Raw genomic sequence first — 15,686 nt, forward strand, 5'->3', positions numbered from 1 at the left:
CTTCAGCCGGCAGCGTCAAAGACAAACGCTCTGTGGACCTCAAAACACACAAATAATGTCCTACACAACCTAACTGGGTAGGTACAAATACTTAACACTATAAGCTCCCCAATTAACTCAATAAACGAGACTTATATCGCATATAAAAGCTGTTTTTAAACGACCTGCACATGAATTAATACAAAAATAGCCGACGAGTTAAATTTAGACTGAGGGCAAGAAACACATCTAGCGTGCTAGCTTTAGCCGTAGCTCTAATGCATGTGCTTAAGGGTCACTATCTTTACTCTAGTTGGCCTTATTTTAAAACATTGTAATGTTGTAAATGCTTGCCATCGAGACCTCGTTGGAGTCTTTTGCTTATTTGAACTAACTTGAGATGTTTTGTTAGCTAGCATGTTGTTAGCCGTTAGCGTCGAAATCAACATTGTGCGATATCAGAAATAAAGAATCGAGTCTCGCGTGCAGTGAGGTTTAAAATGACATTGCAGACGCGTTTCTGGGGACCTAAGGTTAAGTGTTGTGTAAATAGTGACCCAAACCAGTGGTTTGTGTTGTCGGTAGTTTCTATTTCAGTTGCACTGATTTAGTAGGCGTGTAGTTAAGTTAACTGTTATAAAGTCTTTACAAAAGTATTTTGATCTGAATGTGTTTGAGCTCACATTGGCCACTGTGATGCAAGACATTGATCATCTTTATTCAGTAGGTTAAGATGATGTTTATTCTGTAATGACATGTGTGTACAATTCATATATACCCTTCTGATCGTTCAGTACTGTGTCATTTACAGTAGACTGATGCATAACCATGGATGAAGAGGACAGTCAAGATGAGCTGATCAACAGAAACGTCTCCCACGGAAAAGGCAAAAGACCTGCCATGTCCATCGTCTCTGATGATGGTTAGTATACACGCTTTGTTTGCATCAACAGCTAGACCAGTCTCCTTGTACTCCAAATTTCCGCGAATTTTCACTTTTTATGCTAAACCTATTTGCCGCATGTCATCAAATTCCAGAAGACAATTCAGAAGATGGAGGAGAATCAGAGCAGGGAGAGACGAACAGCGAGGAAGATGCTTCTGAAGAGGAAATTTTGGATGGCGAGGAGGAAGATGAGAAGATGACGACAGTGAAGGTAAGAATTGATTTGTCGTGTAACGTGTTGAGGAGTTTGATTTTGTCAGGTGATCTAATGGCTGTCTGTATCTCCAGATGAGGACTCCTGTAAGGTCCTGGAGGGAGCTGTAAAGGAAATGTTGCCGCTGATGCAGTGGACTTGAGCTCAGATGAGGACTCGGAGAAATGTCCCATCTGCCTGAATTCATTCCACGAGCAGCCTGTGGCCACACCAGAGGCCTGCGAGCATTACTTCTGCCTGGACTGTATTCTGGAATGGTCAAACGTAAGATTGAATAGATAGATTGATACTGGTTTCTTTCTCAAAATTATGTTCTCGAGTCACAATGCTTATTCTGAATGTGATATTTGCATTACATTTTGAATCGAAATTGAAGGGATAGTTCACCCAAAAATGATAATCCTGTCCTCATTTACTCACCCTCTTGTTATTTCAAACCTGTATGACTTTTCTTTCTTCTGCAGAAGACAATAGAAGATATTTTGAAGAATGTTGTTAACTGGCCCCCATTCACTTGCGTTGGTTTTATGTGTCCATACAATAAAAGCTTAAAGAAAAACAGAAATACCCAGTACACAAGGTGGCGCCAAAGAGTATAGATACCAAGAGGTGAAACTCTGGTGTTTTTTGTGAAACAGCGTAGTTATATTGGGGTAAAAATGCTTGATAATAACTAACATGGTTTGTAGCGAGAAAAGGCTTTTGTCATCATGTATTATCGTCATTCAGGTTCAAGTTCAGCTTCAATGTTAAATTTTATTTAACAAAGCAGCTGATATTGCCATCGCAACAACAAAAAGCTGAGTGGCGTGCTCGGCAAGACCATTTTTTGCCTGAGTGCCACAAAGTTGTGTTTTACTTTAACCTCAGCAGGTCCAGGCATGTGAACATTGTTGTCGTTTTGCGCATCGGTGTGCACACTCACATTGGCACCCTTTGTTTTGTCACAAGGCGTGAAATGTTGCAATAAATATGCACAATTATCGCTGGTTTGTACAAGCCTTTAGGCACTCAATTAATTCCCACCCTTCTGAACTGTTGCATTAATAGGAGTTATTACAAACTAAGACTGTATAGTCGAGCTTACAACAGTCTTACAATCAGTTTATAGTAAATGTAAGTTAAAGTGAAAATTTAGCTCCATGATTCCTGTATATATCCTACATTTACATGACGCATACACAACCAGAATATTGCCCAAATCTGAAATAAAATATTATTGGTCATGTAAATGTGGTCAATGGTTCTATACAATTATTTAGCATTTTATCTAAAGGCACGCTTTTACATTTATAGACATACTGAAATATCTATCCAGTTTTTGCTTTGGTCTTAACAAATCAGTTACAGCACGTTTGTGTTCTCTGATCTTTTTCAGAATGCCAACTCATGTCCTGTGGACCGGAAAGTCTTCAACAACATTCTCCTGAGAAAATGTCATGGCGGGAAAGTCCAAAAAACAGTGAGTCACTTGATATGTTTTTCCATCAGTAGCCTTTTTACACAGCATTTAGCATTGTTTCACGTTGTTTTGTTTAAATAGACGTAGCGTAGTAATGGGGAGTGTATATGCGTTTGAGTAGATTGCAGTCCAGAAACCGGTAAAACCCGGGCAGGAGGAGCAGGTAGATGTGGACTTGGATCAGACCAGCTGTGAGGTATGCGGGGGTCGAGACCGTGAAGATCGCCTCCTGCTTTGTGATGGCTGTGATGCCGGGTAAGACATCTATCAAAACTTTACTATATTTGCAGGGTATTTGTATTAAAAAGGCTTCTAGCTAGAAGCTTTTGACATGAGACAAAAAAAAGTTCTGCCACTTTATTCTCTCATTTTGCATTCAAATGCGTAAGAATTAAAATCTATAGTAGTTCTCTGGGTAATAATTTACACCTGAATAATGACATAAAGAAAGTGCAAAAGCTTTTCAATTGTAAATCGTGATGCGTTATACCCATTTTATTATCCATACTGACCTCTGTTTTATTTCTGAAGGTATCACATGGAATGTCTTACACCGCCTTTGGATGCTGTACCCGTAGAAGAATGGTTCTGCCCCGAATGCATCGCCAACAACCGCAGCTCAGGTAATTCATATCTCACCTTCCAAAATAACTCATTATATTAACAAAACTCTCTGCCAGTTGCGCTAGTCATTTAATATCTGCTAATCAATAATATCTGCTGATATCTTTTTCTCTGTTTCAGGGTCAGATCAGGTCAGTGAGGAGGAGAGCTCTCTGCCCACCACCAGCCGTTTGCAGTCCAGACCCACCCGAGCAATCGCACGGACCCAGCACAGCGAACGGGTTCGGGCCAACGTCAACAGGCGTCGCATCACACAGGCACGAACTGCAGCGGAGGTTTGCATGACGCTTTTGCTCGGCTATTTAATCACAATTGTGGATTAATTTCTTAACTGATTATATTGCTGGGCTGAGATTTGTGCTAATATAATGACGAATCCGGTTTGATTGCTGTGTTTTTACAACAAAACAAAAAGAAAAACACAGAGAAAGGTAAAACACAATACAGTACATGTTATAGTAGGTCTAAGACCGTTCTAGTAAGCAATGTTAATGGAGTTTACAGAATCTTAAACTAATCTGATATCATCAGTATTCTCGGTGAGCATGCCAACGCAGCCCAGTGGCAAGGAACCCAAACAACAACGATGAATAAATGGAGAGAAAAACCTTGGGAGAAACCAGACTCAGACAGGAGGGCCAAGTCTCCTCTGACGTGTTACAGCTGCACTCAATAACTTTGAGTCAAAGTTTTTGGTTATGTGATTATTTCGGTTAGTGAGGAGAGTTTAGGGACCAGAATTAATGTTTGAAGTGATTGTGACTTATTTGTGGATTGCTTGTTTAAGGCCTGCACGATTAATCGTTTTCAAACCGAAATCGCAATTTGAAGGGGTGCGATGTTCAAATCGCAAAAGCTGCGATTATTTCGATTAAGGGCTTTAAATATGATCAAATGCACCTACGTAGTATTTGACAGTTTGCTTCTGCAATTTTACGTTTAACCAAAGGGGGGCATTTTAACACTGCACGTGCTATTGAATTACCAAAGAACGTCATTTGCAAAAGATGAGCAGGAGCAGCAGTTCAAATTCGTAGCAAAGTAACGTTATGTCTGCTGAAGCGCAAAGTCCTGCAGCAGACGACTTGGTACCTAAAAGAAAAAGCAACGCTTATATTTGGAATTATTTTGGATTTCGATATTCTGATGTTCTTCAAAAGCAAGTGTTTTGTAAAACATGCCGAAAGTCTGTGTCAACCTCGCGAGGCAACACAACCAATCTCTATCAACACCTGCAGAGGTATCACAGACAACAACCAAAACTGGCATCCAAGCAAACTCGAATTGCTCACGCGTTTGAAAGTAGCACACCCTACGACAAATCTTCACTAAGGTACAGCGAAATAACAGACGCCATAATAAGGTACCTGGCTAAAGATATGGTGCCGATTAACGCGGTCACAAAAGATGGCTTTAGGAATCTTATCCTAACGCTCGATAAAAGATATCACATTCCCTCCCGTATGTTTTTTACTCAAGCTATCGAAAAAATTTACAATACGTGCAGTATTGAGCTAAAAGAAGTATATTACGCGACGACAACTAATTGTTTACAGAGTGTTTGGGATCTTTAAAGTTTAAGGTTTTGTTTATACTTGTTAATTAAACTATTTAAGATACTGTTGTTATTCTCTTAATTTGTCATGACATTTTTGCATGATAACTTTATTTAAAAAAATGACCACAGTGTTTAAGTGGTTTTAAATAAACAGTGGCAATGTTACAATAGTTTGTGGTTATGCTTTGTCTTTCTTTGATGCATGCTATTAAAACCAACACAACAAACCTAGGTCTTTTTAAAAATAGTTGTCAATCGCATTTTAAATTGCAAATTTTTGCAGACATATTGTTACTTTTCTGACTTTGGTCAGAAAAATTGCAATTAGATTTTTTCTTCAAATCGTGCAGCCCTAGCTTGTTTATTGGCTGGTCAGGCATTCAGTGCATTCTTGTATTTAAAAGTAAACAACAGTGGTGACATTTACAGGGAATTGTGGGAATGTATTGTGCAGTGCTCTGCTATGAGATCCATGATGTGCAGCACTGTTGAGTGATTGTGGCTCGTTTTTGTGCGTTAGCTCGCGCCCAGATATCTGATGCAGTCCACATGGTTGGATGAGACCATTAACGCTGTAGTGGCTGGTCTCAACACAGCCGTGTACGTGCGAGACCTCACTCCTCGTGCCAAATCCCGCCGGAGGAGGAAGACAGGTGGGACAAAGCTCTTTCGATTTTTATTAACCTGGACATTTTGTAAGTATAGTGAGGTGAAATTGTTCTGTTTCAAATGTGACTCTCATTGTGATCGATAGCTAAAAGAAGGAAAACCAGTGGCAAATCCGTGACAGCAGGAAAAACGAACCTGCGGGTTAAGAGGCGGAAACGCAAAGTGAGGAGGTCAAAATTGAGACGAAAACTGGTAAGTTGAGAGGATTTATACATTAAACATACAACATGCTTGGAAAGACGAGTGAAATCTGCTTATCTGATATGTGATGATACAGTCAAGGCTTTTAAGAATCGTCAGTTTTTGTCCACTACTGTTATTTTGTTGTCATGAAGTGCAGTGACAAAAAGCAGGTTTGAAGTTCTGAGCCCTGGCCCAAAAATATAATTTCAAAATTTTTGCAATTTCAGGTGTTAAAGAAGGAAACTAATTCCCGAGGTCGTATTGCACAGAGTTTAGGAATTAAAAAGGCTAGACGTGGTTCACTCATCCCTTCAGTTTATCGGCCGTCTGAGAACAGTTTAGGAAGCATGCGGGCAGAGATCGGAGCAGCCTCTCTCTCTGTGTATGGAGATCCTTTTGATCTGGACCCATTTGATGACAGGTACTGCTCGGCAAAGAATAATTTGCTATATTTTGTTTTTGGTGGATTGTCTTTTAATTAACCTGTGTGGCCACTCATGTTTATCCCACACATAGTATTTATTGTGACCTTGATAGGGAGGACGTGATTCAAGTTCCAACACCACCCTCTGTTTTGGATGCCAAACGCCGCGGCCTGTCCCGTTCTGCCCTGCGCTCCCATCAGCCTGTGGCCCGTCCTATTACTGCTGGCCTCTCCAGGTAAGACATACTGGACAATCTTTTGTTACAATCTGGACCTGCTGAGGTTAAAGTAAAACACAACTTGGTGGCACTCAAGCACAAAATGGTCTTGCCGAGCATGTCACTCAGCCTTTTGTTGTCGAGATGGCAATATCAGCTGCTTTGTTAAAAAAATGTAAACATCGAAGCTGAACTTGAACCTGAAGCATGTCAGTTATTATGAAGCATGTCAAACCATGAACTGTGTTTCTGGGAGAAAAGCATTTCTCAGTTAAAAAAACGTAAATTCTGAAATCAAATTTTAGGCCCTAGTATTATTCTAGGTCTTAAATCATTTTTTTAACAGGTCTTAATATTCCTAGCGCTACGTCTAATGCTAATTGAAATGCTTCCGTTTCATTCTTTGGTGTTTTAGTTATTTTTTCGACAAATAGGTGCATTTCAACGAGAATCACTTGATGTAAACAATTTTATTCATTTACTATTGTTGAAAGTAAAAGGGTTTTGAAAGGTAAATGAAAAGCAAAAGTTTTTCCCCTTAATTTTTGGCTGAACCAAAAATTATCAGAATCGTGACAGAAAATCTGTGATATGATCTGAACCGTGCATTTTGTGGTCATGGCTTGAAAGAACCGAGTTGAAGGCTTGGCTAAAGCCAGTTACTAACAATGTTCTTGAAGCCTACTGCTTCGTATGCAAGAAAGAAATGGATCTGGGAATGTGGGGTGTGCGATTGGGTATCTTAAATTTCATTCATAATTGTCTAAAAAAGGACTTAAAAGTGTTACATTTGACTTTGTGAAACCTGCAGAAACCCTGATTCCTACCATTTCAGTTATAGCAAGTTTCTGATTATTAATTATAGTATCATATTGTAAATTAATTTTTTATTTATTTGGTAAAGCATGTCCTTATCTGTAATAAATTGAGTCTTATGGTAAATAAGTATATTTTAGGAAATAAATCTATGATTTTAGAAAGGTTAGTGTTTGAAGTTTATTGTACACTAAAGTATGATTTGACACTGAATCCATAAGCATCTTCATTACCAATTACCAGTCCTGTCACCATAATTTTTTTGTAGTTAACAATATTCATTCATTTAAAATGGAAGTTGCAGTAACAGGGTTGATAAAGACACTGGTCAATTTATTTCTGTTTTTAAATGCAAGTCAACTATCATAGATATACATAGACAGAATGAATGCAATATTTCATTTTTGTTCTAGGCGTGGTGTGAGTATCCCACAAGCAGAAGAGGTTGCATCTGCAGGCCCTGTACCTGACCTGCTGGGGAGTATTCTCAGTGGTCAGAGCATGCTTCTCATGGACAGTTCTGATGTGGTCATCAACAGGGACGGCTCTCTCAAAGCTACCAAACCTGGTAATCCAGATTATAATCCTCAATACTGCTTTACAGTCACTACTCATGGTAGTACATTTTAAACCTGTAATTGTAATTTTTTGTAATGGCTGAAGAAAAGGACAAGGGTAAGGAGGTATGTTAGGCAAAAATATACTTAATATATTAAACAGTATGACATAGAGCTATGATTCTGAAAGGTGGCACAAAAATAAGTAATGTATTATTCGTCAAAGTCTTTTTTTTACTTTATTAAAAAAGCATATTGCTTACCAATATAACTTTCACAGTACCTTATGGTTCCTCAATTTCTCGTCTGGTGGTTAACCAGCTATCAGCTTGTGATCTTCTGTGTTCATTCTTTTGAATTACAGTGTGCCTGTCCTTGCCAAGGAGCACTACCCCTAACGGATCAAGCTCAGGGGAAGCAGCAAACCTGCCAAACTCAGAAACAAGTAGTGGTGGTCTTTCCTCTAGCCCCTTGAGGAGACCCCCATCAGACCACACCTCCCCAAGTCCCTGTTCCATACCACAAACTCTCACATCTCCTCATTTTCCTTACTCTCAGCCATCTTCAGCGGGGCATCCTCGCTTGAACCCAGGTCCTCTGTCTAGACCGGTTGCCTTAAACACGCAGAGGCTTGGAAATGGGATTAGATCATTAAACAGCCTTTCTGACCCTCAACATCAAGACAAGGGCAGCACCTGCCTACAGCCGCCTGTAAAAAAGCCCCCTCCCAAACCTGTATGGCTGGATGTTTCTATATTACCCAGGATACCAAAAATTAAAAAGGCAGGTGTATCCAGCACAAATAATAACAGAGGGTGTAATAACAACAGCTTGCCCGAGTCTTCTATGACCCTTTTAGCTGGTGATACTGGAAGGGAACATACTGTTGACCAACAAGGGACAATTAACACTCAGCCAAACAGAACAATGGATGCTAGAAGGCAAAGACCTGACAGAACTGGGTCTTCCTCTACGTTTTCTAACTCTTTCACCTCCACCACATCTTCCCTCGGTGCCTCGTCGAACTCGTGCCCATCCACCTCCTCCTCCGTCAGTTTCCGCATCAGTACCAGTGGAAACCCGTGGCACACTCGGCGACTTTCTGCATCAGGAGGGACTTCGCCTGGAAATAATGAAGGCAAGGTAAAGAAAAATGAGAAAAGTAAACAGATGCTGTCTTTAAAACCACCGTCTAAAGAGGTCAAAAGGGAGGTCTATGACCCCTTCGACCCTACGGGCTCTGATTCTTCTGATAGTGAACTTGAGAATAAGGGTTTTGACTTTAAAATTAAAAAAAACGAGTCTAAAATACCAGCAGGACCCAATGAGGATGCCTGTAATCAAATCAAATCTGAGCCAATGGATGTAGATCCAGAAAGAGGCTTTGAAATATGTCCTGTAGTGCTTCAATCAGACATGGCCCAAATTCAGACACCTTCATGTGATCATGTTGTGGATTCTAGCAGTTCAGAATCAAGGATGGATATCAATCACGGTGGCACACCAGAAAGACCGATTAAAAATTCAGACGATCTTTCAGAATCAAGTTTGACCTGCAGTGTTAAGACCGAAGTAAAGTCCGAGCCTGAAGATGGACCTCCAATTTTTAATCCACAGTCGACGTCTCCAAAAAAGGAGATACTAGTAAATCCACAGCAAGGGAACAGGGTTTGTAAAGAGCTCCCCGCAATCAGTGTTCCTCTAAATGCTACTAAAGTAGCGAAGGAGGAAAAAACATCTCACAAGTCACAATCCAGAAGGAGGTCGCCGTCCAGTTCCCAAAGTCCATTTAAAGACACGCAGGAAAAGAAACACTCAAGGTCCAAAGACAAACGCAGGTCACGCTCAAACTCAAGAGAACGGCTGCATTCCAAATCGAAAGAGAGACAAAGATCTCGCTCTAGATCCAGGGATAAGAAACCCCAGCGGTCGAGGGATGGGAGGAGCTCATCTAGCTCTAGCAGCAGAGAGAGGAAGCCAAGCAGGAAAAGCCTTGACAAGAGTGACCGCCAAGGGCGAGAGCGAAGAAAGAGGTCAAAAGAAAAATGGCAATCCCTATCGTTTTCTAGATCAAGATCAAGAGACAGGAGGAGGACGTCGAAAGATCGCGGTGAGAGGTCAAAGAGGCACAAGTCAAGATCAACGTCTAGAGAACGGCAGCGGGAGGATCAGTTGGAGAGTGATAGACGTAGAGAGAAGAGCAAGAACACATTGGAGGCTGGAGTTAACAAAACTGCAACCCCCTCGAAAAGAGAAAAAGATTCAAAAGCACACGATAGTAAAAATAAGATTTCATTACCATCAGTTAAACAAGAGTGGCAGACTGTAGAGAGACCAACCGCTGACCCAATCAGAACACATACTGAAAGCAAAAATTCACCCTACGTGTCGAATGAGCTTAAAATGTTTGGGCTTGAAGAAATTAAACAGGAGAAACTTTCATTCATTGATGAAGTGGAGTTAAAATATATCAAGAAAGAGGAGGAGATCAAGATGTGTGAAGAATCAGAATCAGATATTGTGAAACAAGAAACTTCTTTAGACGTATTCAATGAGAAATCTACAGAGCAAAGGAAAATTAATTTAGATGCTGTTGATTTTAGGAAAACCCAAGACGATGAAACAAAAGCAAAAGATACAAGCTTTGGGCCAAAAAACATGAAAATAGAGCAAATATGGCCTGACGAGGAGTATTCTCCGTGTTGCAGTGACAACCCTCTTGTCATCAGTTTGGAAATGCCTGACGTAGACTGTATGAAGGAGAACATGGACCTGTCTCCTTTAATGGACGAGATGGCGGTGACATCAGAAGACCCAATAAAACAGGAACCTGTTGATACGTCTGATGATGATATCAATGTCGACTACTTGATTGACAATTTGGATTTCATTAAGAAGGAGATGAGCGAGAGCTCTGCGGCCGACTCAACAGACGCTGTCGACCTCAAGTCTACTGCTGAAGAAGCTCAGTGTGAGAATAAGACGGTGATAGAATCTGTCACAGGTGGTGTGAAGTCCAAATCACAGGGAAAGAGAGTCACCTGGAATCTGCAAGAACCAGATGCACCCTCATCTGAAAAACAGAGCAGTGAGTAAATTACCTTTTAATGTCACGACCAGGACAAATGTGACCCTGGGCCACAAACCAGCCTTAAAGAATGTATTCGTCGCAAAAGTCAAAAGCACCGTTTTTACTTTTATGACAAAAATCATTAGGATATTACGTAAAGATAATTTCCTACCGTAAATTAAATTATGGTTTGGAATCTATGTAAAGCTTAGAATTTCCACTTCTGCGTTCATCTACTCTCCACAACGTCATTACAGCAGTGAGCCAATAGAGAGCGTTAAAACGAACCTGTCCTTTCCAAATATTTTCCTATCCTTACAAATCATACATCAATAGAATGTTTATTCAGCTCGTATGTTATGTATAAATCTAAATTTAATGGTTAATCCAAATGATTAAATGGTTAAAATTTACATTTACAAGGGTCCAGGGGTGTTTAGATGGGATTATATTTGTTTTTCAACATCAAACATTTATGTTTATTCAAGATAGACGCTTAATTCTTAAAGGTATGCAAAACATAGTTGCTGTTAACTTGACACGTTGGTGAATGTACACACCAGTCTGTTATTGTGGGGACATTTCCACACCACTATACATGACGTGGCACAAAACAAAACTTGATTGGTTGCTTTACCTGTACGTCACATGGTGTGTTGGGCGGGACTTGTCCAAAGTTCACAGACCTTCAGAATTAAGACTTAATATATGTCTGTCCACTGTGCGTATTCATTTTTTATTTATATACACATACACATACATGTATATATTTAAGATAAATATAAAATACAATTTAAATGTATTTATTTAATTTAAATATACATAAATATAAACATGCAAATGTATTCTTAATATTTACATGTATGTGTTTATAAATACAAAATATGCAATTGCTCATACAAATGCACAGTGCACAGATATTTATTATGTAAACACAAACTTGTATTCTGGATGAGACTAATCACAAATATTTTGATGAACATCATTCAAGGGTTAAGATTATAGTTATATTATAGTTAAAGAAACAATACATTTTTGTATTGTTTTGTACTTTACTTAAATTGTTCTTAGTTTGAAACGTTACCTTTCTGGTTCCTGAATCTTTTCTCTGCCTCTTTTAGAAATTGCGCTCTTCAAACTGAAACTGAAGCAGGACGGCTTTCGAAGGACCACCGTCGCCCAACAAACCTCCAGTCAGGTACAGACTCTTTCTACCCGTTTCGAATCACTCTTGAAGTAATCCTTTTTCAGGAACTGTTGTATTCTGTCTGTCTGAAATGTTGAAAATGGAGCAAATCTGACCCTTTATTGTTTCATAATTGTTTTTAATAGTGCACCCAAAATATGAAAGTCTGCTGATTTACTCACAAAAGCATGCTTCAGTTGAACACGAATCATTTCATATTTAATTTTATATTTAATATGAATATTTCTATATATTGCATTCAATGTCTTAAAGCTCCATAAGCACATACTTTATCCATAATAAAAGTGATCCAAATAACTTCCGTGGGTTAATAAGGTTTTATTGAGCAAGTAGGTTTGTGAAAAACAATGAAGAATCTTAATTTCAGAGTCCTCAGAATGTAGTTATTACAGACAAACGGTGGGGGGCGTTGCTGTACTGTTTTCTTGCACACATGGCAATTTGATCTCTGTGGGAGGTGAAAAAAATGCTGATGCAATACTGTCACTAACCATGAAGCTGAAACTGAAAGTTGGCCAGTAAGGCATCAGTTCATATGAAACGAAAGGAAACATTAGACTCTGAAAGGGTAACTCCCTTTCATAAGAAGTGTCCTGACAAAACCCTAAGATTCATAAAAGAAATTGATGCATTGCATGTCAGTGCATTCTTTAATGTGAATCATAAAAACTTAAACACTGCATCATACAATGTTATTAAAGAAAACAATTTTACAAATAAGTTTCCACTTAATAGCAATGGTCCTCAAAGGATTGCGATTCATTTTCCGCCCTGCATCCCTTTAGGGAAAAGCTGGAAAATTACACCAAGACTTACACACCTCATAAATCTTAAAAGCATTTATGTACATTCCATCCTAAACCTGAGTAAATTAATTGCATCATCCATTTACCTTTTCATCCAGTAATCCCAAATCTGTTTCGTTTTCAAGGATAAAGCTCAGACTGAACAGAAACTCATAGCAAATGTCTCCAGTCCGCTGTCGCAAGATGAATCCAGCAGGCAAATATCAAATAAGGAAAAGCTATTACAGGACCCCCATCAGAAAGAGGAGGTGAGCCTGCAGATGGTACTAAAGCACACATCGTTCACTCGAAATAGAAGTCAGCTTCTTGAATCTGTCACGCTTTGCAGTCCTATTCCACATTACCCTTGCGATCTTGATGAACGTTCGGTGTGGAGCTCAACATTGCTCATGTACTGGAAGTATGTTTCCCAAGCATTGCCTCAATAGATTAAAACGTTACAAGTCAAAAACTAAACGTCAATCAATATATTACATTGAAACTCGTTTAACTAAGAACCGCCCTCTTAAGCAGGAAGCGGGGACAGGATTAGCAAACAACCACAGTGTGTTGTTTAATGTGACCGTTAAGGCTGGGTATATCCAGATAAAATGCTACAATAGTTGCCGTCATGAAGGACAGATCCAGTGCTTTGTTTTTAATCTGAATATTAAAATAAACGCTCACAGAATTCAGCACAAACCTGCTTGCTGCCATTTCCATTTTCACTGTACCAGCAAGTGCTCCGATTGGTGGATTTCACTTCAGGATTATGGGTAGTGCAATACTGAGATTTTGATATGGTTTTTTCGTTACGTTCACCCATGACTTCTACTGAAGCATATATCATCCCAACCTCAGAATTCGTGGCAAGTCTTTCTTGAATGGTTTATGTGCTAAATGATGGCATTTCATTTATGAACGTTTTGATCATTTGTGTTTTTCTAGTACATTACGAAACTTCACATGCAGGAACGGGCCATAGAAGAGGTGAAACTGGCAATAAAACCCTTCTATCAGAAAAGAGACATTACTAAAGAAGAGTACAAGGATATCTTGCGTAAGGCCGTTCAGAAGGTGAGCATTTATTGAGTCATTTCCTCTTAAGACCTGGAGTAACTGCAGCTAACACCTGCATTGAGTTTCTGCAATACCCATAGCAGAACAATTGGATATAAATAGACATGCAGGTACTGTTTAGTTTCACATCCAGTGTGATTTTTCATGTTATTTTATGGAATAATCCCATACATTTCTCCCGTTTAAGGTGTGTCACAGCAAGAGCGGCGAGATTAACCCAGTGAAAGTCGCTAACCTGGTCAAAGCCTATGTGGATAAGTTTAAACACGCCAGAAAACACAAGAATAAGGACAGTTAACCGAGCCAACGCACAGACCCAATATACATGCAAATGTCAACGTGAGGATCCACGTCTGTACCAAATGGTGTCTTTAGCAAACAGCTCGGTGGCTGCAGGTTTAATGTGAATGTTTTTAAAAGGGGAATTTCTACAGTGAAACTGGAAATTTTAAGGGCTCAGTCTTGTTTTCAGGTGAATGCCTTTGATTGTTTGTATGTTTTTCTTTGATTGTCAAGATGATTCGGAAAGAAAGTGTCTTTTCAGTGTTGCAAGTGAGTCTGAAGTATAAAATATAGTCTATAATATTCTCAATTGTTTGAAAGCTCTGAAGGGTGTTGAGTTGAACATAAAAGTTCATTACACTTTAGGCTGTATGCGAAAAAAATCAGTGAAAGTGATGTACGCACATTTGAAACCTGTGGGGGGCGATAATAAAATACTGTAATTTGCTGATTTGTAAGTAGATTATCACATTTAGTTTTGGTACTTTCACAGACAAGTTTTTATGGTCGCCATCAACAATATGCCACACAGCTTAACCTCTGTTAGGATATAGCTTCTGTCCCACCAGTAACTTTGGAGAACTGTCAACTTTGAAAGATTATTTTTGAGGAATAATAATGATAATGAAAGAAAGTTATGTTGTTATATCAGACATTGTGTTGGGGAAATCATTACAAACGACTTCACGGGAAGTGATGCCTTGATAACAATGTGACGCATAAGGATGTTTGCAAAATATTATTTATTTGGATTATGATAAGAATACAGTTGCTGGTGTTCAGTCTTCATGAGACTACAAACAACTTGGTGTTTCAAGTAATGTAGTTTACTCATTTAACTGATGAACACGCAATAGAGTTACTCAGAAGAAGCTCCGGTGGCTTTATCTCATTCAGGTTATATCATAATATACAAGATTCTCCAATGGCACACATGAACTGTTCTTTTTTTCAGCTGAAATGTGGTCATGTATATGAGCTGTACTGAACTGTATAGCAGATTTTGTGGTTTGCCTTTTTCTGATCATTGTGAAAAAGATCTGAATGACATGCACAGGGCTTTCATATGAGGACTGTATGTTTAAAAATGAAAATGTACCATTTTCAGAGAGTGTAATTGTGGCACCTTCTAAACGGCAAGTTGACTCGAATGGTTCGCCTTTGAAATGAGATGTTTTGTAAAAGTACCTTTTCCCCATTCGTGGATTACTAAGAAAAAAGTCTGTTGCAACAAGTGTAATTCAAATGTTTTGTTTTCTATTGTTTTCCACTGATGATTTTAAATGTTTGAGAAGTGGATTGTAATATTTTGCAGGTGATATTTCTCCTTTGGTAACATCTCACGTTGAGAATGACTGGCCTGTTTTTCAGTGGCATATTGCATGGGGATGGAATTGTGAATTGAAGCATCCATGTTGCCGTTCTGTAAATAATTTTATTAAATACGTTATTTAATTAAAGAATCGGTTTCATTTTTAATGTTTTGTTGTTAAGAGATATTTTGAATAATAAAAGTCTATATGTACATCATATATACTAAATAGAATTGGGATGTACAATGAGTATTTTTCTAATCTCTGCTGTAGTCTTGTTTCAAAACTTAAAGGCCGAT

General features: G+C 38.9%; 1 protein-coding gene and 1 long non-coding RNA gene across 2 annotated transcripts; one reads left to right on the forward strand and one right to left on the reverse strand.

Annotated features, from left to right (window-relative positions):
- On the forward strand, nt 1–15,549 carry LOC306890731 (PHD and RING finger domain-containing protein 1-like). The gene is given in 20 exon segments (XM_079450672.1): nt 1–77; nt 791–901; nt 1,018–1,115; nt 1,118–1,136; nt 1,214–1,248; nt 1,251–1,403; nt 2,518–2,601; nt 2,723–2,856; nt 3,133–3,224; nt 3,346–3,500; nt 5,304–5,436; nt 5,538–5,644; nt 5,863–6,056; nt 6,173–6,295; nt 7,507–7,661; nt 8,015–10,738; nt 11,842–11,918; nt 12,859–12,981; nt 13,661–13,789; nt 13,980–15,549. Coding segments are annotated over 19 exon segments (4,740 nt in total). The 5' UTR covers nt 1–77; nt 791–807; the 3' UTR covers nt 14,091–15,549.
- On the reverse strand, nt 7,254–13,246 carry LOC306890734. The gene is made up of 3 exons (XR_013786298.1): nt 12,820–13,246; nt 11,805–11,992; nt 7,254–8,773 (listed from the first exon to the last, which is right to left on the reverse strand). It is a non-coding gene; the product is annotated as an uncharacterized lncRNA (long non-coding RNA).
- Nucleotides 15,550–15,686: the final 137 nt, after the last annotated feature.

The sequence above is a fragment of the Barbatula barbatula genome (genome assembly GCF_947034865.1).
Source record: "Barbatula barbatula genome assembly, chromosome: 25".
NCBI lineage: Eukaryota > Metazoa > Chordata > Actinopteri > Cypriniformes > Nemacheilidae > Barbatula > Barbatula barbatula.